This window comes from Rattus norvegicus, chromosome 20 (assembly GCF_021556685.1).
Source record: "Rattus norvegicus strain SHRSP/BbbUtx chromosome 20, alternate assembly SHRSP_T2T, whole genome shotgun sequence".
In the NCBI taxonomy this organism is placed as follows: domain Eukaryota; kingdom Metazoa; phylum Chordata; class Mammalia; order Rodentia; family Muridae; genus Rattus; species Rattus norvegicus.
In genome coordinates this window covers 13790530-13813446 of record NC_141553.1, presented here as the reverse complement: position 1 = coordinate 13813446, position 22917 = coordinate 13790530, and the positions used below count along the sequence as shown (strand labels likewise).

Genomic DNA, 22917 nt, shown 5'->3' with positions numbered 1-22917 from the left:
GTCCCACGCTATCCCGCATAGCCTGTGTTCGTGACCTTCTGGAACCGTGGTGAAAGTCTCAACGACAGTCTTAACACATTTTGCCTGCCTGGGAAAATTCATACCACGTGAAACACAAAATTAGCATGGCCTCCCATTTACCAAAATTGTGCTGGGCCCTGAGTACCTTCGTGACTAAAGCTGGGAAAACACTTCTGTGGATGGCCTTGTCCAAGCAGGATGTTGTTACGACTCTCTTTTCAAATGGGCGTTCATTTTTACAAGCTGGAACCTTCACTGGATGGGATCTTGCTCCCGAGCTACCTTCCTATTGTCCCGTGAGAGGTGAGAGGTTCTGAGTTTCTCTCTTTTTTTTTTTTTTTTTTTTTTGGAGCTGGGGACCGAACCCAGGGCCTTGCGCTTGCTAGGCAAGAGCTCTACCACTGAGCCAAATCCCCAACCCCATTAGTTGCTTTTCTACTTGATTAACTGAGCACCTGCATGGTTACTCCACATAGTTTCCCAGGAAACCACAAACAGACAAAAACATCAGAAGCACATTTGGGGCTTTGTGACAGGAGCCTGGTTCCAGGGACACATTTGAGTCTGATATCCGTGAGGTCAAGCAGGTCTGTTCTAGCCAGGATGCAACCTGGGACCACAAGCCTGTCAGTAAATCTCAACAGAATGCATCACAGCAGTCGGCTTAACAGCCATCAGTGCCTGGCTTGCTGTAGATGAGTTCGACTCCTGTATTCGCCTTAGACACTAACCCAGAGAGTTGGAGCTGAGAAAGTAGGAAATGGAGGTGCTAAGTTAAAACCCTTAGGAATCAAGTCCCAGGGCGTAAAGCAAGGAGGAAAAGGTCCACATCTATCTTATGAGACCCATGTCAATTCCAAACCCGGCAGAGAAAAACACAGCCAAAAAGTGCTTCTTGCACAAAGCAAACCCTTAAACAAAACACTGGCAACGAGCATCCCACTGGGTATTCAAAAGAACAGCATTGGACTGGAGAGACGGCTCAGTGGTTAAGAGCACTGACTGCTCTTCCAGAGGTCCTGAGTTCAATTCCCAGCAACCACATGGTGGCTCACAACCACCTGTAATGGGATTCGATGCCCTCTTCTGGTGTGTGTGAAGACAGCGACAGTGTACTTATATAGTATAAACAAATCTTTTTTAAAAAATTAGCGTATGTGTGTGCATTTGATGAATGTTTAGGCACCACATGCACTGGGGGAGGGGGGCATGGAGACCAGAAGAGGGGTTTGAATCTTCTGGGACTGGAGTCACAGGCAGTTGTGAGCTGCCGTGTGAGTTCTGGGAACCGGGAACCAAGCCCTGATCCTCTGCGAGAGCAGTAAGTACATTTAGCCACTGAGATGTCTCTCCAGCACCCCCACGGGAGTATATAGGTGTTTTGCATATGTGTCTAAGCCCCGTGTGCATGCAATGCCTGAGGAAACCAGCAGAGGGTGTTAGATCCCCTGGGACTGAAGTTACAGACTGTTGTGAGCTGTCATGTGTTTTGAGAATCAAATCTCAGACTTCTGCAAGAGCAGCCAGTGCTCTTTGCACACACACCCCCCCCAAATATCTATTCTTACCAAAAAAAAAAAAAAAAAAAAAAAAAAAGGACAAGAACAAACAGACTATTTTGGCTAGAGACAGACATCTTTTCTCAAAACAAAGTGATATTTTAAAACACTGAACAAACCAGGAATGGAATGGGTGGATGCTCCCTTCACATGATGAGATACAGTTTGTTAGATTTGTTTTTGAATTGTGCGTGTGTCTGTGTGTGTGTGTGTGTGTGTGTGTGAGAGAGAGAGAGAGAGAGAGAGAGAGAGTGTAGCGTCCCAAGGAGTTCAGAATTAAGAGTACCTAGTCAGAGTAGAGTTCCTGAAACTAAAGTTACAGGTGGCTGGGAACTACCCCAACATGGGTACTAGGGACTGAATTTAGGCCCTCTGAAAGAGTGGCCAGTGCTAGTTCCATTGATAATGTGGCTTAAAAACAAAACCAATTTCCACTGGGTATTGACCGTGGGCCAAGTCTATCTATTACTTACCTATTCCATTTTTTTAGATGGTGTGTGTGTGTGTGTGAGCCCTACTGGTCTGGAACTATACATAGACTAGGCTGGTCTTGGGCTCCCAGAGATGTGCTTGCTTCTGCCACCTGAGAGCTGGGATTAAAAGTGTGCATCCCCGGGGTTGGGGATTTAGCTCAGTGGTAGAGCACTTGCCTAGCAAGTGCAAGGCCCTGGGTTCGGTCCCCAGCTCCGAAAAAAAGAAAAAAAAAAAAAACAAAACACAAAAAACTGCTGATAATCTTATTGGGCTGGAGAGATGGCTCAGCGGTTAAGAGCACCCGACTACTCTTCCAGAGGTCCCGAGTTCAATTCCCAGCAACCACATGGTGGCTCACAACCATCTGTAAAGAGATCTGATGCCCTCTCCTGGTGTGTCTGAAGACAGCCACAGTGTACTTATATATAATAAATGAATAAATCTTAAAAAAAAAAAGTGTGCACCCCCAGTGCCTGGCCTTTGTAGAATTCTAATGAAAGGTGTTAGAATAGGTTCAGCCTTGCAGGTGAGGTCACTGCAGTGTTAATATTCGAGGGTGGCCCAGAATAAACACCAGAGCGGAACAGATGGACTTGCAAGTAATCCCGGTAAACTCACTGGATCACCAGTGAGCCATTTGTTCTGAGGGTGAGCATCTGTGCACCCCACACAGAGAACTGAGGACAGAGCAAAGTGTGAAGGGTCACTGGCAGGAACAGAAATGATGGCCGCATCACCAAGGCCCACCCTAGCACAGGTGACAGCTCACAAAGGCTGGAAACCCAGAACACATTACACAGCCTGCAGGCAGCTCAACCAGGCTCCAGAGTGTCTTTTCCTGGTGGCTTAGTTGATTTGAGCCTCTTTTAGGCAGCTTGGCCGAATGGGTTTCTTCTAGGCTGCCCCACTGGTCTCTGCTTCTTGTAGGCTGCTTGACTTTGATTCTTAACACTGAGCAAGCTTGCTCTCAGCCTCCTCTAAGTAAGAGTTTTGCGGCCTCATTTGCCTGACAATGACTCTCAGCAGTCTTTTCCGGGAGAACAAGGGGCCTAGTGATTCTAGTCTGTTTCAGGGAATTCCTGAAGTTCCTTTGTTTCCTTTCTGTTTTAAGGAGCTTTCTGCAGGAAAGGGTTTCAATATTGGAGGAAAATGCTACACACCAGCATCTTTCACCTCCAAATGTAACAACAACAACAATAAAAACAAAAACAAGCTCTTGGTGTGGTATCATACACCTTAGGAGGCAGAGGCTAAAGAAACTGCTACAAAGTCAAGGCCAACCTGGGGACTACTATTATAAAAATAATTCTATCTCAATCCAGGGTTTCTACCCTGCTTTTGACCATCCAATTCCCAGATAAAAGACACATACAACCTTTATATTTATAATAAGCTTAATTGGCACAAGAGCTGGGCAGATATCTACCCTCTATGCTATTATGTCTATTTCCCAGCTGATAATCCCATTATGTAATGTGTCATGTTTTGTCTGGGTTGCTCTTAACTCCAATTAGCCAGTCCACGTTGCCATTAAGATTCTTACCCACAGCAGCTTCTCTATTCACCACCTCCTCTCTCTCCCTCATGGTTTTGCTCTGACCTCAAACTCTCGAAACCCTAAACCCAGTCTATGTCTCTTGTGTCCAGCTATTGGCTGTTGGTATCTCATTCGCCAGTCAGGGATAACTCGGGAGGCAAGGTCACATAGCATCACCTGGTCTATGTGCAAATTGTCTCAACTCTGGGGCAACCAGGTCTTGGGGGCCTGCACTGAGCGTTACAATACATAGCAACAGACCAACACAACAGCCTACACAACCAGTACCAGGTTAGCTAGGCTTTAGAGTAAGACCTTTCTCAAAAAGCCAAGAAATAAAAAAGAAATAAAATACGAAGGCCAGGGGTGCAGTTCTTGCCCAGTGCAGTAAGACTTGGGTTCTATTTCCAGTACAGAGACAAAAATAAATTTAAATTATTTGTAATTATTATCTATTATCAATAATTTATTATTAGAAACAATTACATTACTAATATTTTTATTATTTTACTGTCTTATTATTTAATTGTGTATTGTCAATAATTTGCTAATTTTTATAAACAACTACCTTATTAATATTTATATTTTTTAATTATTTGATTATTTTGTTATTATTTAATTATTATTTTAGAATTAGGACCAGTGAGACAGCTCAGACAGCAACCAAGCCTGACAAACCAATTTCAGTCCCCAGGATTCATAGGACAGAAGGAGAGAGCTGGTTCCCACAAGTTGTCCTCTGACCACCCCCACCCCTCCATCTACACATCATTCCACACAAGTGCCTCCATCCCGGAATAAGTAAATGTAACAAAAAAAAATTTTCAAAAACTAAACATCCCAACTAAACCCTTTATTTTATATAATTGATATATGCTACCACAAAGGATGCCCTAGTTTAAGAAGTAAACACACACACACACACAAAGAATAAAATAAATGGAAAAATGAAATTATTGCCAACCATCGTTACACACCTCTAATCCCAGCACTCAGCCCTGGGGCAGGCAGAGAGCTCTCTGTGTTGGAGGCCAGTCAGTGCTACATAGTAGGATCTTGTCTCAAAAAAACAACTAACATTTTTTAAAACTTCTTTTTTTTTTTTTTTTGGCTCTTTTTTTCGGAGCTGGGGACCAAACCCAGGGCCTTGCGCTTCCTAGGTAAGCGCTCTACCACTGAGCTAAATCCCCAGCCCCTTAAAACTTCTTTATATATGCGATTACATTGTTGCTATCTTCATGCACACCAGAAGAGGGCATCAGATCCCATTACAGATGGTTGTGAGCCACCATGTGGTTGCTGGGATTTGAACTCAGGACCTCTGAAGAGCAGTCAGTGCTCTTAACCGCTGAGCCATCCTTCCAGCCTTGTAAACTTTAAAAAAAAAATCTTAAGTATAACTGTGCATTTAGTAAGAAAACTGATAAACTCAAAGTTAAAATTTTTAATGTAGGTGGCACACACCTTTGATCCCTTTAAGCACTCATGAGGAAGAGGCAGGGGGATGTCTTTGAGTTCAAAGCCAGTCTGGTTTATGGAGGGAGTTCCAGAGCATCCAGGGCTACACCCAGAGACTGTGTCTGAAAAAAATAAAAGTTAAAAAAAATTGTTTAATTTTAAAAGATACTATGGGAAAAAAATCTTACATGACCAGTGGAAAACTAAAAAAAAAAAAAAAAATTCAATACATAACATGATGTGGGAGCGATTTCTTTAATATTTAAATATTTATAACTAAAGGGTAAGGTCCACTAGAAATCCTCACAGGGACTTAACTCGCTAGCGTGTTAAAAATATTCCCAGGGATGTGACTCACTTGTCCACAGTAAGAGTCCTTCAAATGGCCTGTTGAAAAAACTCTCAAAGTTACTCAACCGAACCCATTAATAACACCACCCACCAAACCGATGCTGAGATCCGGGAAGGATAAAGTAAACAATTCAGGGGGAAAAGGCTTCCTAGGTGACCTCTTGTAAACAAAGAGTGGGGATTCTGCAGCAGCCGCCTCTCACAGGCTCTTGTGGAAACTAGAGGAAACGTTTCCTCCACCCCTATGGTCAGGCTAGCACAAACTTTGAGAAGAAAACCTGACAAAACTCTTAGAAGGCAGCTGAGGAGTGGGTCTAAGGCAGCTGAGGAGCGGGTCTAAGGCAGCCGAGGAGTGGGTCTCAGCTAAACCCAAGGACTCAGAGCAGAGACACCCACAAGCCCCCATCGCCAAGAGCACAGAAAGTTTTTACAAGCAGTTGTGAGTCAGCACAAAAACAGACCCGCGGCCTCAGTGTGGAAAAGCTCTTGATAAAACTTGGCAGCATTCACTCACGATAAAAATCTGGAAAGAGGAAACTCCGTCAGTTTCATAGAATGTGGCTTTTAAAAAACCCGCAGTACAGAGAAGTTGACACATCAATGTCTAGTAAACATCTTGTAATAAAAGTTAATGCATCAGTGCTTGTAAAAAAAAAAAAAAAAAAAGATCTGTAGTGGGGCTGGAAAGGTGGCTCAGTGAAGAGCACTGGCTGATCTTCCAGAGGTCCTGAGTTCGAATCCCATACGGGGGCTCACAGCCATCTGTAATTAGATCCCATTCCTCCTTCTGGTGTGCATGAAAACAGCATACTCATATACATTACATAAATAAATCTTTATAAAAAAATCTATAGTAGGCACCATACTTGGAGACAAGACCAAAAAAAGTTGTCCCTTTTGATATCAGGACAAAGATAAAAGTCATTTTTATCTCTTCCTTTCAGTAGTAGGGTAAGGGAAGCCCTGCTCTGTCTGTCTGTCTGTCTGCCTGCCTGCCTTGCGCGCGCGCGCGCACACACACACACACACACACACACACACACACACACACACACACACGGAGGCCTATAGATCAAAAGGGAGAAATATGGAGCTGGGGTATGTTTAGTGGTAGAACGAGAGTTCCTGAATCCCATGTCCCAGTACTGGGAAAAAGCAAGGAAAACCAAAAGGGACGGGACAGTGTTATCTGAATACCATGCGTGAGGACTGCACATCCATCAAGCCAGTGTAGTGTTGGTACGAAAGAAACAGACTGACCAACAAAGCAAACAGGGATGGACGCCAGACCTCTGACAGAGGGGACCCACCGTGCAGGGGAGAAGGAGGTCCTTCAATAGTGCTATGGAGTCATTTGGAGTCATTTGGACAGGCACCGTTGCCGTTGGATCCCCCCCACCCCCACCTGAACAATCTATTCCAGATGGCTCGCAAATCTAATTACGAAATTTTAAGCCATCCCGTGACTTTCAAATAGTGAAATGTTTCAGAAAGGGGCTGCGGAAATGCCAAGTTTATGAGAAGAAAAATTTCGTAAATCAGACTGCCTTAACGGCATGAGCTGGGAGAAAAGTCAGGAATTAAATGCCAGCCTGGGATTCAGAGCAAAGTCCCTGGAAGAGGAAACAGAAAGAGGAAGGGAGGAGGGGGGGGGGAAGAAGGGAGGAGAGAGGGAGGGAGGGAAGGAGGGAGGGAGGGAGGGAGGGAGGGAGGGAGGGAGGAAGCGGTGTGCAAGCCTGTTTCCCCAGCCTTGGGAGTAGCACCAACTGGCTCATTTCAAGGTCATCTTCAGCTACATAGTTGAGGGCCAGCAGTAGCTACATGGGAGCCCTTCTAAAAGATGTACTTGGAAGGTTTCAGGTCGTGATGCTTTGGGCTGTAGTGGCGAGCATAGTTAAAATGCTAGGGGAAGCCCGTGCTTTCTCAAGGCCGGGTGCAGAAGCAAACAAACAAACAAACAAAAAAACAGCACAAAGGATTAGATGGAATCTAATTAACTAATTATATAATTGCAATCTTTGATTCTTCAAATCTTACTTTTTTTTTTTTTTTTTTTTTTTTGGTTCTTCTTTTCGGAGCTGGGGACCGAACCCAGGGCCTTGCGCTTCCTAGGCAAGCGCTCTACCACTGAGCTAAATCCCCAACCCCCAAATCTTAATTTTAATAAGGGTTCTTAAGGGCTGGAGAGATAGCTCAGCGGTTGAGAGCACTGACTGCTCTTCCAGAGGTCCTGAGTTCAATTCCCAGCAACCACATGGTGGCTCACAACCATCTGTAATGGGATCCGATGCCCTCTTCTGGTGTGCCTGAAAACAGCTACAGTGTACTCTAAATATAATAATAATAATAATAATAATAATAATAATAATAATAATAATAATAATAGTTCTTAAGTGCTTTAACCTCCCTTTTAGCCCACTATCCAGAAGTAGTGGAAAAGAAAGGTTATTAAGGGGCTGGGGATTTAGCTCAGTGGTAGAGCGCTTGCCTAGCAAGCGCAAGGCCCTGGGTTCGGTCCCCAGCTCCGAAAAAAAAGAAAAAAAAAAAAAAAAAAGAAAGGTTATTAAGCTATGGAGAGTGAACTTGTTTAAAAACAGTTTTTTGGAGCAAATCCAATCTGTGTTGTCAGACTGTGTACCAGCAGTCCGGCTCGGTCCAGGATCAGGGTAGCAAACATGAGTCAGCGACCTTGGCGTGACCCAGCAGAAAGAACCCGGGTCTCAGCAGAGTCAGCACAAATCGGCAGGAGCAACCAGGACCAGCAGGGACAGCGGGAGAAGTTCCCCCGCCATGCCTGCCTCTCGCAACGACGTGAAGATCAGCGAAGACAGAGACCACCAAGTATAGAAAAGCTGGCTAAGCAAGACGCTGTTGCTGTCTGTTGAGTCCTATTTATAGCCTTCCAAACATCACGTGTCAAATGACACGTGTCAGTCATCACGTGTCAAATGTCACGTGTCAATCATCACATGTCCTCCCATGGGTCTTGGCCTCAGGAAAGCACCATATAAATCTCTCTTAGCAAAGTCTGAATCAGCTGAAGTCACTCTGCCCATCAGCCAACTCTGTAGAAGCCATGTGTGTTGGTTAGGAGACAATAACAGGAAAACAGTTCGTTTTTTTTTTTTTTTTTCTTTTTTTTTCGGAGCTGGGGACCGAACCCAGGGCCTTGTGCTTGCTAGGCAAGTGCTCTACCACTGAGCTAAATCCCCAACCCCTCTTTTTTTTTTTTTAACCATATATTCTGGAGTCAAACTTGGCTTATTGGTAAGTGACCCCACCTATTGCTCCTTCTCGCTGCCCCCTAGGTTTTTTGGTTTTGTGTTTTTTGTTTGTTTGTTTAAGATGTATTTATTTTATGTATATGAGCACACTGTAGCTGTCTTCAGACACACCAGACCCCATTACAGAAGGTTGCAAGCCACCATGTGGTTGCTGAGAGTTGAACACAGGACCTCTTGAAGAGCAGTTGGTGCTCTTAACCGCTGAGCCATCTTGCCGGTTGTTTTGGTTTTTAGCATGTGTGTGTGCTTATGTGTTTAGGTCAGAGGATAACATGCAGGAATTGGTTCTCTTTTGTATCACCTAGGTCCTGGAAATCAAACTCAGGTTTTAACTTCCTTTACCCACTGAACTATTAGCCTTTAAGGTGTCTTTTTAAAGACACATTAGGGGGTTGGAGATTTAGCACAGTGGTAGATAGAGCACTTGCCTAGCAAGCACAAGGCCCTGGGTTCGGACCCCAGCTCCGAAAAAAAGAAAAAAAAAAATAAAGACACATTAGGCCAGGTGTGATTCCAAACACCCTATATTCCCAACCACTACAGAAACTGACACAGGAGAAAAACTTGACCTTGACAGTCCCAGGCAATGTGACCAGACCTGATCTCAAAAATAAGTAAAGGGGAAAAAAAAAATGAAGGGGCCAGGGGTGTGTCTCTGAGTGCTTGCCTGGCTTGTCAAAGGCTCTGGATTTGATCTCTGGCATAGCAAAAGAGAGACAGAAAGGAAGAGGAGAGAGGAAGAAGGAGAAAAGGGAGGGAGGAAGCCTGGCTTGGTGGCTCGCACTAGCCAGGTAGGACAACGTAGGCTAATACAGGAGGATCCAGAGTTCAAAGCCAACCTTGGCTACAGAGAACTTGTCTCAGAAATAAACAAGCCCATAAACGACAGGCCCCCATAAGCTGGGCATGGTGGTGAGTGCCTATAATTGTAGCCCTTGGTGGTCTGAGGTAGAAGGACCCCTGAGTTTGAAGCTAGTTTGGTTAGTAAATTCAAGGCCAGACGGGGGTACATAGTTTCTAAAACATGAACCAAAAGGGAAGGAAAAGAGAGAGAGAGAGAGAGAGAGAGAGAGAGAGAGAGAGAGAGAGAGAGAGAGAGGAGAGAGACAGAACAGGGGGAAGGAGGGAAAGTTAGGAAGCCAGGAGCTATTCCAGTGGTGAACCCCAAAACTCCATCCACACTTAGTTATTGGAGAAGCAGATCCTGCAGTCGAGTGACGGGAGCTCCAGCTGTCTCTAAATCTGTCTCCTGCTTCCATTTTGGCGCTTGAGATCTGAGTAGCTGGAAGTGGGAAAGGAAAGAATGTGACATAGGGCAGGGACTCCAGAGCTGGCTGGAACACCCTGTGCAGACTGGATCCGGGAAGGATGCACTGAATCCGGCATCTGCTCTTGTTGCCATGGTGATGACGGTTTCCTTCAGGACCGGTCCTAGAATACCGCACCTCAAGTTTCTACAGAGTTAAAGGCCAAGGCAGGGGAATGTGGGGCACTTGCAGGCAGAGGCTATGCTAACCCCAATAAGCTGGTCCCACAGATCAGCAGGGAGCAGGAGTCCCAAGTGACCCTCTTTTTAAGAGGTTCTCTTGGGCTCACCCCAATCAAAGGCAGAGGAAACAACAGGCAGCCTAGGTGGCTGGGGAATTTTTTGTTTTGTTTTGTTTCTGTTTTCATTTGGCAAAGAGCAAAACCAATGATAGGGTTGGTGGTCTCAGGTGTGTTCGTGCATTTGCGTGCATGCGTGCGTGAGTGCATGTGTGTTTGTGTGTGTCTATGTGTGTCCATGCATGTGCGTGTGTGTGTGTGCAACATTAGAATAGGACCTCAGCTAGGCTCTGCAGCTGCCGCTGTGTTCAGTAAAAAACTTCCCAACTGGAGGCTGCTTTAGCCTCGGCATTTAGTTTCAAAGCGAAAAAAAAAAAATGCAAGGTCGAGTTTTCATGGCTCTCTTTCTGGTGTCTAGTACATTTTTAAAGCCTGGTGTGGCTGTGGACAGCTTTAATTTCACAACCTAGGAAGTGGAGGCAAGTGGATCTCTATGAGTTCGAGGCCCAGCATAGTTTGCATAGCAAGCTTTAGGCTAGCTGAGGCTACGTACATAGTTAGAGCACCTCAAAAATATTTATTTTTCAGTCTCACTATGTCGTTCAGGACAGAAATCAACTTCCCAAGTGTTGGGACTAGAGGCAGGGACCACTACATTCTAACTTATCTTCAGAGGGATCCTCTGATGCTATAAATATCTGCTCCAGGGCTGGAGAGATGGCTCAGTGGTTAAGAGCCCCGACTGTTCTTCCAGAGGTCCTGAGTTCAATTCCCAGCAACCACATGGTGGCTCACAACCATCTGTAAAGAGATCTGATGCCCTTTTCTGGTGTGTCTGAAGACAGCTACAGTGTACTTATATATAATAAATGAATAAATTTTTTTTGGGGGTTCTTTTTTTTCGGAGCTGGGGACCGAACCCAGGGCCTTGCCCTTCCTAGGTAAGCGCTCTGCCACGGAGCTAAATCCCCAGCCCCTGAATAAATCTTTTAAAAAAAAAATCTGGGGGTTGGGGATTTAGCTCAGTGGTAGAGTGCTTGCCTAGCAAGCGCAAGGCCCTGGGTTCGGTCCCCAGCTCCGAAAAAAAAGAAAAAAAAAATCTGCTCCAAATGCTAATTATGGCTGGATCACAAAAAAGTTTATTTCTTGTTTTTGGAGTTCTACAGGGTGGCTGAACAGGTTAGAATGAGAGTAGTGTCCTTGTTCGGACCTGGTTGGGACACAGGTTGGCAAGGCTTCCAAAGTTATCCTTGGGGTGACAAGAACAGGAGAAAGAACAATGGTGCCAATGGATTTCATGGGCTTGGACAGGAAGTGATCACCCCAGCTGCAAGGGAGGCTGGGAAATGTAGTCCAGTACATGGGTCTGTGAGTGTGGGCTGCTGAGACAGGAACATGCATGGCTTAGCCTCCTGATCCTACCTGATGCTCGTTCTCAAAAACCCAGAAGGAGCCAGGCACCTCCTGCCTCCTCCTGACTTCCCAGTGCCACGTATGCCACACAAGCCACCCTTTTGCCCTTGTGGCACTGAACATGAGGACAGCGCCTCTCATGCCTCTCGAGCAAACCCAGTAGAAGCCCTACTCCCCACTCTTGGCCATTGATGGAACTTTTCAGCGAGAACCATTTCGATAGCTTCGGAAGGATCCCACACTCTCCCGTTCTGTTTGCTCCCAATTGAACTTAGCCAGTGAGAGGCCCTGGTTCATCAAGTTCCCAGGTCTGGGAGAGAGAAGACAGGTACTTTCCTCCCGTGGCCAGAGTCGACTGTCACACCGTTACTTCTGTGACTCTCGCTGGGTATAGCCACATGGCCTTACCGTTCTGGCTTCTGTTGGTTCCTGGTCCCAAGAGCACACATCTGTCTGTCTGTCTAGCATTGATGCTAGACCTGCAAGTGCTTCACTGTCTCCTATTTCCTCTCCCTGGGTCTCCCAACACCGGTTTCCAAGCCTGTGCATTACTGTCTAACCCTGGTACAAGAACTAGAGGGCAAGCCACTGGGTTCTGATATTTGGATATTCCATCACTCCAACCAGAGGTCCACAAATTCCCAGCGTAGCCTCCTGCAAACCTGCCCTAGAGAGGTACCCCTCTAAGGTTAAGGCTTTTTGATGTCTCTGAGGGACTTGGCTTGCTCTGGTACCTTCTACCTTCATACTGGTGGGGTAGCACCTGGCTTTTCTGGACTCCTAGGAAAATCCCCTCAGGTGGTGTCCAGCCTGTCCTTGGCACTAAAAATAGCAGCCATTCAGGGCTAGGCTCACAGCCAGAGCACCCATTTCTGTACTTTAGATGGGAAGGGTAGGAACAGGTCTAGGGCACATCCTGGATTGTAGTAGGAACAACTGCAGGTCAAAAGAGGCCATGCCTTCACAATGAAGTCTGGATGCCCCAGCCCCGGCAAGCACGTTGTCTTGAGTCTCCCCCATTCCCCGCCCTATACCCGCACCCTCACTGCTCCCCAGAAAGACCTACAGGTTCTCAGGCTGTTCCTTTAACTGAATCGACCCTGAGCAACCTGTCCTCTTGCTTAAGAGACAAGGGCCTCACCGTGGGGCATAGGTTAGCCCCAAACTTATAAGCTAGAGCAACCCTCCTACTTCAGTCTTCTGAGTAGCTGAAACTAGAGGCCTTCGGCCACGCTCCGCTTGGAACTCCTGTGGTCCTGGTCTATAGACTCCCTGGGCTATCCTGACAGACCTGCAGCTGCTCGACCAGGCCCTGTCTAAGAAGCTAGCTTTCCACTCACTGCCAAGCATCTGGTCTGGCTTAACTCTGCTCAGGGACACTCTGGGGACTCAAGCAGTGAGAGACAAACCCTGCTTTACCTCATTTGAGAGGAAAGTATCAGACAAACAGCCAAGACAGAAACCCTCAACCCTCCTCAGCTGCAAACCCTCAGCTCTCCTGAGCTGCAAACCTACAGAAAAAGAAGAAACGGGGAAGCTATGGGAGATGGGGAAGTCGGAAGCTATGAGGCCTTCCCCTCCTTTAGAGTTCTGGGTGGCTCCATCCTTCAAGCCCCTAGTTCCCAGTGGTTTACACATAATGTGCCCCATCATGCAGTTCTTTCTGGAAACCCCCAGAGGGGTCTGTCCCTGCCGTTCAGCTCCTCTACTTCTTGCTAAGACTCTGTCCAAGGGTAAAGTTAAGTAAGAGAAGTTTGGATTCATTCAGCTGGACAAACCCTTTCTGAGACTTGAGTCTAGGAGATTTGAGGTGTGGGGTACGCAATCCCCACCACTAGGATCTGCTGCCACCAGGATTCACTGTTCCGCCCCCGTGTGGCTGCTCCTGGAATTGCAGAACACAATAAGTCCCCCAGAAACTTCCCTATCGGATTCAGTAGGTGGAGCCCTGCCACACGTTCTGTCTGAGATACAAGGTGCAATTCTGACCCTACCTCTGCCCAGGCCCTTTCCTTCACAGCCCTCATCCTGAGGACTTTTCACAAAGGAGAACTTTGGGGCCCCGCTTGTCTTTCTGCTGTTAAAAGAGTCTAAGTCCCTAGCTCCGAAAAAAAGAACCAAAAAAAAAAAAAAAAAAAAAAAAAGAGAGTCTAAGTGAGGTTGGGGATTTAGCTCAGTGGTAGAGCGCTTGCCTAGGAAGCACAAGGCCCTGGGTTCGGTCCCCAGCTCCGAAAAAAAAAAAAAAAAAAAAGAGAGAGTCTAAGTGAGCAAATTAATCAATGAGGCTTAGTTCGGTGCCAATCTGAGAAGTGGCGGCATCTGGGCAGGGTTTGGAGCCCAAGCCGGGCTTGTACAAGGTATCTTTTTCTCAGGGAAGACCAGAGTGGGATATTGCCTTTCCTACAGCAGCACAGCAGTTCATAAACAACCAGTGTCACAGGGTCTGGGAGGGAGGAGGGACTAGCCAGACGGCATTGGTCTCTTTCATCTTGTGAGCTGCCAACACGTGACGGGCCCCAACCTGCTGAGCTTTTTGAAGACAGGAATCAGCCTTCTCATTGGGCCCCACCATTCTCCTTAATCCGTGAAAAATCACGGGAAAGACTATGCCCTGTGAGGCAGGAGTAGAGGAAGCAGGCGCGGCTCAGACTCTGGTGCTATCAGTGAGTGACCTCCCAGACAGTTATGGAACAGTGGGGAAACACAAACAGACAGGAACCAGGAAAGGTGTAACACGAGCTTGTTTCCTGGTACAGGCATGGAAGGGTGTTCCTGAGTACACTAGAGAAGAGGTAAGAGTAGAAGCCTGGTCTACAACGGATGTCTCTTCTCTGCTGGACAGTTCTCTTTCTCCCTGCTCAAGCCCTAAGGCCACTTCTCCGCTGTGCGACTGGGCCAACCGGAGCTCTCAAGTTGGGCCATGGGGCCCGGAATCAAGGCAGCTTAGCTCTGGGGACCCCCGACAGGAGGACAGGCACCAGGTTTCCATTTATCTGGCTCTGGGGAGTGAGCGATTGAAATGTGAGCTTCCAACGCAGGAACTTCTTTCTTCTGGGCTTGGGACATAGGTACTCCAGTTCTAGGACGGGACAAGGAGGCCATCCCTCAAGTCAGAGGAATTAGAGCCATCACCACTAGATGAATAAAGTGCAGCTTACTGAGAGAGGAGTGTTGGGGGCGGGGTTCAGGAGTTAAGACTATCTGGTATCGAGTCTCAGTCAGAAGGACAGGCTAGGCACAGGTATTGGGTCCGTAGTGTTAAAGGCACAGATATTAGATGTGGCATTCATAGGACTAGGGTACTTTGCGCTTCTCCCGGGAGGCTGGGTCTTGGCGAGCGACGTAGCCCGATGCTGTCGGTCAAGGGTGCTGTGGTGTCAGGGCTGCGAGCTCCACAAGTTCCTACAACAGAGATAGGTTTAAAGTGGCACAGGAGTCCCGCCAACCGCTTCTGGGTCCTAAGAAAGCGAAGGAGGGGCAGAGGTGTGTGTCGGGACGGGGGCGGGGGGGGGGGAGTTGGGTGATGTCCTCACACAAGTAGGGTCTTACCTGTTGCTTTTCCTGCGACGATGCAGCAACATAAAGACGATGGAGATCAGCGCCACTATGGCCAGGCCTCCGAAGATGATACTCAGCAGTACGGTGTAGTTCCGCCCTGACAGAGACGAGAGTAGAGCGGTGACAGAGGCGGGGGAGGACACAGGTGCGCAGAGGCAAGGTGGGGGTGGGGGGACCGTGGGCGGAGCGGTGGGCAGGGGCGGGGCGGCTCACCTGGCTGACACTCCGGGGTAGGCGAAGACCATGTGCCATCAGCGCGGCAGGTGCTACTCTCTGGCCCTGCCAAGCTGTAGCCACTGTTGCAGCCGAATCGGACGGTGGATCCTTCCAGGTACTTCAAGCCTTCCTTGTGCCCATTCACAGGCGGGGGTAGCCAGCCACAGGATACCACTGGGATACCGGCAGAGCACAGAGCACAGGCCTGAACTGCTGGCCACTGAACGAGGCTAGACCATCTGAGAGGTTTGCCCTTTAAGCCCCTTCCCAGCCCCTACCTGGCTGCAGGCTCTTCAGGCGATGCTGGTGCAGCTGGTGGGCAATCCTGGTGGCATTGCCCACACTTGGGTCCCCTGTGCTTATCACGTCAAGAACGCAGAAGTGGTCGCTCTCACAGAGTCTGGCCAAGTCTTCTGCCTGGCTGGGACTGAGTGTGGTCTCATCGGGGAAGAGTGGTTTGAAGTTGGGGTCATGCTTGGGTCCGTTCAGGAACTGGTTGACCAGAGGCCGAGAGTCATAGGTAAACAGGGAAGAGGCGTTGGAAATAGCCCCTGAGGAGACAGGTGTCAGTCTTGTGTGGGCACAGTTCCCTGCCACAGCCAAGTTTCTCTCCTTGATCCACTGTCACCCTGGGCAAACCCTTCTGTCACTCACAGTTGGCTCCAAACTGGAATAACTGCTGAGCAGTGGCATTCGGGGGCAGGACATGCCCATTGCGCAGGGTGAAGTCATCCTCAGGGTTATCGTTGAGTGTTCCCAGGAGACCACGGGTATGGCTCAGAAACTTCTCAGGAAGCAGGATGCTCACACTCAGGAAAGGACCTTGTACGCCAACCTCGAGGCCAGCCCCCGATGACAACATGATTGATACCTTATCCTGAGAGGCCACTGACAGAAACATGCCTGACCACAAGTAAAGACGGCTTAGGGTTACTCTCTTGGGCCCTGTGTTCCGCCCCCCTCAACCCTTGACACAGCCCTGAGGTAGGGTAGAGGGTACACGTAAGGAACTAGGAGGATGCACCTGTCTGCTGACTGAGATGTGTTAGCACTCCCAACTCACGTCTACAGTCTATATGCACCCAGACTCTCCGTCTCCTCCATGCTGAGTTAATCCCTGACGAGGTTCCAGCAGCCTGGCCCTTCCTGAAGGTCTTTGTATACGATACTCTCACTCATCCCCTCCAGGAGCCATTTTTTTTTTCTCAGCTCTGAAGCAACACAGCCCAGTGCCGACGGAGTTTGGAAGCTGTGCTGTGGCTCCTGGCTGCCACTTTCCATCACTGTGGTCTTTGGGTTTCTGTGGGCTCTGTGGAGGACTAGCTGCTAGCTCTTGGCCTTTCAGGACTCTGTGTAGGCCTTATGGTCCCGCGGATATGAGACCAGACCTCAGGCTGAGCAACCACCCTCGCTGGCCTAAAACAGTCACAAACAGGGTACAGATTCCCCAACCTGGCCACGTGGGTCTTGGCTTTGCCTTTGTGTTTGAGCCAGATGCTACCACAGCCTACGGCCAGAACTAGGGACAGCGTGAAAGTCACAGGGAACCTGCTGACCATACCTGGCTGTACCCACTTACCCTTCAGGTCCATCCAATTTTGTTCAGTGAAACTGAGGAGTTTTTGATTCAGCAATACTTCCAAGACCTGGGAGCCGTCAGCTACCCTCACCTCTATCACATCGGACTTATCTTCTTGGACAGCCACTGCGGTCAGCCCTGTGCCACGGGCCTGGGTGCCTAGGTGGTGGGTTCAGCATGGGGTTCTTTTGGCTCTCGCCTACTGCCCTGGATGACCTAACAGTTCCACCCCCAAAGTAGAGGCCGTGGGGTTCTGCCTCACCATTGGGCATTCTCCCAGGCTGGGCCCGTCCCTGCACTCTCAGATCTTTCACGGCGGCGGCCGTCTCCAACGTCTCCAACAACACATACTCGCCGTTCCCGCTGAACGAGAAGCTGGTGCCATCGAAGGTGACAAAATGGGGGTCCCCGAAGGCGGAGGCTGAGGCGAAAGCCAAGGATCATCAGGTAGATTCCTTTGGCTTTTCCCACCCAGGCATGACTCTGTGGTCAGAAACCCAAGCCAGCACCTACCCAGGCGTGGGGGTCTGTAGCTGCGGCAGTCACTGGAGGGCCGTCGTTTCATATACCGGGGACACTCAGGAGCCCAGAGGCAGCAGTAATAGAAGCTGATGACGTCATAGAGCCAGTGAGACATGCCGGGCACACGGGGAGGAGAGCGGTATGGGGGCGCGCCCCAGTCATGGCCTCGGTCAGGGGTACTGCCACTGGTGGAGTCTGAGGTCAGGAGCTGCGTACCTGAAGCTGTGTAGCAGCATTGCTGTCCTGAGCCGTACATGGGGCTAGGGGAGAAGTAGGACAGGCCAGGGACGCTGTTGGCTGCAGCTGCCCCCAAGCCCTGCCCACCTCTTATCCCTGGTCGGGTAGCTCACCTCGCTTGCACGGAACGCACACAATGCACAGCCCCTGGGTGGTAGGTGCACACGCTGCCATGTTCAATGTCACAACCATAGTCAGTCTGCAGAACATCCAGGGGGCTGTCACCTGGGCTCTGCATTCCCTCCCTCCCCAGGAACCAACCCCAAGGAGATCTTTCAACCCCCCCATCCCGGGGTGGCCTTGTCTAACTCAGTCAGGGAGGCTGGCCCCCCTCCTGTCCCCCTCCCGCTCTCTGGGGCCCTAATGGGTCCAGGGGCTTACGAAGAATCGGCCAGAGTCAGCCCTGGCCTGAGCCAGTGTGCACGGGCAGTCTGGCAGTTCTGTCAGGAAGTTGGGTAGTTGGTCTTCTAACGCCTCCCAGGTCAGGCATTGTTCACGGGCCCAGGCTACAGAGTCTGCCCGGAAGTCATCACCCAGATGCCAAGCCAGGGCATGATCATTGGTCCAGAGGGCCAGCACATCCCTGCAGCAGAAATGGTGCCAGCTAAGGGGCGGGCTGCTAAGCACCCGACCCTCACCCCGAGGGGCTGCTTCAACAAGCTCTGTAGTTTGCAGGCAGATGGTGCATCCTCTGCTGGGGCCCTTACTGTTCTCCTGCGTAGTTCTTGCTGCCAATGATCCTCAGAGCACCCACTCTCCACCTCTGGTACTGAGGTGGTGCAGGTTTGGGGGTGAAAGTAAAGAAGCCAGTATTGGGGATGTTTGTAGCCAAAGGGTATAGATAGGACCACTTCGCAGTCCAGTTCCCAGTGTAGGGCGTCCCTAGAGGAAGAGAAGACCGCGGTCAGCCCTTCAAGGACCCCCTTCCTTCCCTCAGCCTCTCACTGATAGCCTGAGGGGAATGAACGCTATCCATGTTCCCTGTGGGCTGCCAGGTTCTGATGCTTCAGCAGGGTGCCTGGCTTGCGTGGCCAGTGGAGACACGCTTGAATCACTCACTGGCCCTGGTCTGTGTCCAGCTCAGAGGAGATGGGGGTTGAGGTAGCTGCTTCTGTCTTCTCTACATACCATCTACTCAAAGGTCACAGCATCCAGCACTCCCGCTGTCTGTGGGGCCCACCATGCATGCTGGAAGTCATTGCTGTTTTCGTCTAGCTGCAAAACCCACCTTGATCTACACCACCAGCCTTAAGTCCCTTCTTCCTTCCCACGCCCCTCCCTCCCTCCCCACCTGAGACGCCTCTTCTCATCTCTGAGCGCCCGGACGTTCACAAACGCCTCCGTCAAGCCCCTTGGCAGGCCCCACCTGTCTCCTCATAGCCCCACAGCTCAATGGTGACGGTCCGCGTGGGCAGCGCTGAGGTATTCCAGGTGAGGCTGAGGTTTCCCCCGGTGTCTGAAGTACCATAGTATTGCCAATGGGTCTCGTTTACTAGCTGGCTCTTCTCAGACTCAGAGACTTTGTAGGGGTGAGCTGCAGAGAGGGGAGCCCATAAGGGATGAGTGAAGGCTTAATGGTACACAAGAGACCCGGAGGGTTCTGAAGAGCCTCCAAGAGATAAACACTAACAGCAGCTAGGTGATGGTCTTCCTCACGATCTCCTGGCAGGAAGATACCATAACCAGGAGAGATGAGGCTTGCAGAACTGAGGACCCAGGCTAGATCACGTCTCTCATCTGGCCCTTCCCCAGGCCCTTGCTAAGGGACCATCAGGGGGCTGGGTTTGGACCAGCCTTCTGAGGACCCTCCATGGCTCCAACTCCTCATGGGCTGGGGCTCTGTTCTAGATGCCAGAGAGTGGAGAGATGGGTGACAGCAACCCTTGCCCAAGGGACTGGTTCAGCCAGAGGGACGGGTAGGCAGACTGGGTCTAGTATCAGTGTGCATGGATTAGTGTTGGGGAAAGTCCCGTGGCCTTGGGTTGCGGATGGGAACCAGGGCCCAGGGAGGGCGGAGTCTACGAACTTAACAGCCTAGACTGGCTTGACAGAGCGAGGGCTCACCAGCTAGCCAAGTGCCTGCGTGGGGAAAGGAGAGGCCATTGTCCATTGAGATGGTGAAGGGAATATGGCCGCTTTCGTAGAGCAAGGGTGATATACAGTGCACTTGCTTCAAGTCGTCCACATAGCCAAGGGTCTGGATACTCTCCTTAAACCTGAGGGAGAGAGATAGTAGAGGCAGCCTGGGGCAAAAGCTAGGGAGACCTACACTGCTCCTCAGGAAACGAGTTAGGCTAGGTGCGCCCGGATTCTCCTGCCTGCCCTCAGCCCCAGGGCTCTACCTCCAGCTCCCACTCCATGCATGAGACTGAGCGTGTAGGAGCCCTAATGACCCAGCGGCTCAGGTGTCCCCACCTGCAAATGACACTGGTAATAGAATCAGTCCACTTTAAATGTTGCACCACGAAGTCTTTACCGCCCATCATGGAGCCCGAGGAGGGTGAAATCTCTAGACAGTAGTTCAGAAAGTCTTTACAACAGGTGCCAAGGCCTGAGCAGGTTGGATGACAGGAACAGATTTCATCCTGTACCCCACAGCGCAGGGAGCAGCTCCCCGGGGTACCTGGAAAAGAAAGCCCGGTGTACTGGGGTCAGCTGCCCTACAAAAAGGACCCCTTTCCCCAGGAGAAGCATCCATGGCGCTGACCAGGAATTGCTCTGGCTACCAAATGACACATGGGCTGGGCTCCGTTTTAGCACAGGTAATGGAGTCCTCCCAGCTACAAAAAGGGTCCTTTTGCTTTCTGAGGCCAGAGCACATAGTCACCAAGAGTCCTACTGAAAGGCCCAGGAGGGAATGGTTTCTGGGTTGAACTTGTCCATCTCTTCCTGGGGGTGGGTCAAGCTGAATCCCAGAGAGCCCCACCCTCTGAGAAGGCAGCCAGGACACTCCCTTTTTAGGGGGCAGGAGGGACATTCCAATGAGAATTCTGGTGCAGAGTAGTGCACCATACGGAGCTGTGGATATCCTGCCTAGGCCCAGCTGATCAGCCCACTTCCTCTGTGGGCGGTGGAGACCTGTGGCAGGGCTGTATTTCAGCCCCAGAACTGAACGGTCGAGACCTGGGTGGGGTACAAGTCTCCAGGCCAGACCACAACTCCAATTGGTCCCTTCCTCAGATCTTTGATAGATATGCTACAGGAGACAGGCTGCGGACCAAGCTACTAGGCCACTTCTCTAAGCTTCTACTCCAGGAGCAGCAATAACTATTTATCTATCGGCTAAGGTTTAATGACTACAAGGGGTGTGGGAAGAGGCTTCAAGATGCTGTGAGATAAAATACCAGAAGGGTGGTGGCACTTCCCTGCAAGGGATGATAGGTCGAAGCAGGAGACTATAGGCTGGTTGACTCCCAGCTCAGCTCAGTCAAAGACCATAGCTCTGAGCTCATCCTTCTTGCTAGACTTTCTTGGTTGAGCTGATAGGGACCAGCGCAGGTACAGATGAGAGGCAGAGGTCCTCTGTGTGATTGCACCCTTCACCGAGGTTTGGGGCGCATGCTCTTTGGTCTTCCCGGATTCCCTCCCAGGCCATTATGTGAGTGCACGATGAGTTTGATTCAGGCCTCCCATCTCTCCCAGAAGTGTCTAGATCCAGGAGCCTCCCAATTTCTTCCCAGTACCCCCCAGTACAGTCACAGATGGACTACCAGATGGGCAGACGCTGAGCCCGGAGAGGTATCTGCTTAGGGCCTGGCTGATCAGGCAAATGAACAGGGGAGGGGTCAGAAGAGCAAAGTGAGGCATACCTGCTGTAAGCCCGGGGCCTGGGATTGTCGAGAGCAGCATCAAAATCCAGGGCAGCACAGCCAGCTTCATGATGTGCCCTGCGTTTGCAACCAGCGGGCAGCACAGTGGCTCAGAGATTGCCGGACAGGCTTTCTCCCTGCGGGCCAGGCCCCGCCTCCTGGCCCCGCCCAGCGTTCTGCGGCACCGCTCCTCCCCTCCCCTCCCCTCCCCTCCCCACCCCCTCTCAAAGTCCACAGGTGCCCATAGAGCCCAGCCGAGCCTGATGTGCCTACTTAGCACATTCTTGTCCCATCATCACAGCCTTGGGACCCTGTGTGAGAACGAGGGGCTGGAGCATCCAGATGCTAAGACCTTTGGCACATGACACGCCGGATGGCAAGACAGCTCAGACCCCGGGGTCATAGTCCAGTCTTGTGTAGGAGGTTTCTGCTGGGTGGGTGACGCAGTCCTGGTCCCCTCAGGACAGACCTGGACCTCTGCTTCTCCTAGGGAGGTGTTGCTAATACATACTCAGCCTGACAGACGGAGGTGGAGCAAGAGTTAATCTGTTTGGAGTGTAAGTGTGGACTTGAGACCGGGGCATTTCTGATTAGTAGCCAGCTTCTACCTAGACAGAGGAGCCCAGAGCTGAGGCCAGCCTAGCTCCAGTGTTGTCAGTCCGGGAGCTAACGAATCCTGATGAGGGTTCCCTCTCCGAGCTTCTGCACAGGAGAAAGGAGACTGGTGGAGACCAACTAGTGGTGGCTTCCAGGTGACCTTGATACCAGGGTGGCTCATGAAGGCCCCAAACCTGGGACTCCTACTCAGGGCTTGTCACCTGGGCTAGACACCAGGACAGGGAAGCTGTAGTTTTTCAGTGTAGACACACTGGCTAGCCTCACGGGGGGCGGGGGGGTGTGTTGAGGAGCTCGGGAGATTGGCTTGTGAACTGAAGCCATCTGATCTGTGATCCTCCCCTGGCCCTGGGTCTCAGCCAGCCCATTGTTCGATGGGCCTAGTCCCCTCTAGCTTAGTGTGATTACCAAGAACTAGTCAGGGGTGGAGGTCACCGTGTCTCCCATGAGTGTCTGAGGAAATCTGAGGCGTAGGAATGGGAACCAAGCCACTCCCTGTCCCTATACCTGCCACCCCATAGGCATATTTGGTTACCACCTTCCAGAAGAGAACCTGCTAACCTAAGCCACAAGGGGCTCTGGATGAGTGCTTTTTGTGTACACTGAGGTTCTGTGGTGGGAGAAGCCTATGCTAACATCCCAGGCCCAGGATTGAGGGCACTCCCTAACCTGACAGGAAGGGGTAAGCAGAGGTGTATGGCTAAGTGACTGCTATCCTGTGTCTTGGCTGTCCAGATGG

At 50.2% G+C, this 22917-nt stretch overlaps 1 protein-coding gene across 1 annotated transcript; it reads right to left on the bottom strand.

Annotated features, from left to right (window-relative positions):
* Window positions 1-14365: 14365 nt before the first annotated feature.
* Susd2 (sushi domain containing 2) lies at window positions 14366-21670 on the bottom strand. The gene is made up of 15 exons (NM_001414913.1): window positions 21564-21670; window positions 20170-20377; window positions 19819-19970; window positions 19121-19288; window positions 18462-18636; window positions 18136-18337; window positions 17868-17953; window positions 17509-17777; window positions 17258-17416; window positions 16996-17154; window positions 16071-16319; window positions 15695-15967; window positions 15414-15590; window positions 15192-15297; window positions 14366-15044 (listed from the first exon to the last, which is right to left on the bottom strand). Exons 1-15 carry the CDS (start codon window positions 21631-21633, stop codon window positions 15020-15022), a joined length of 2478 nt encoding a protein of 825 aa, NP_001401842.1. The 5' UTR covers window positions 21634-21670; the 3' UTR covers window positions 14366-15019.
* Between the last annotated feature and the right edge of the window lie 1247 nt (window positions 21671-22917).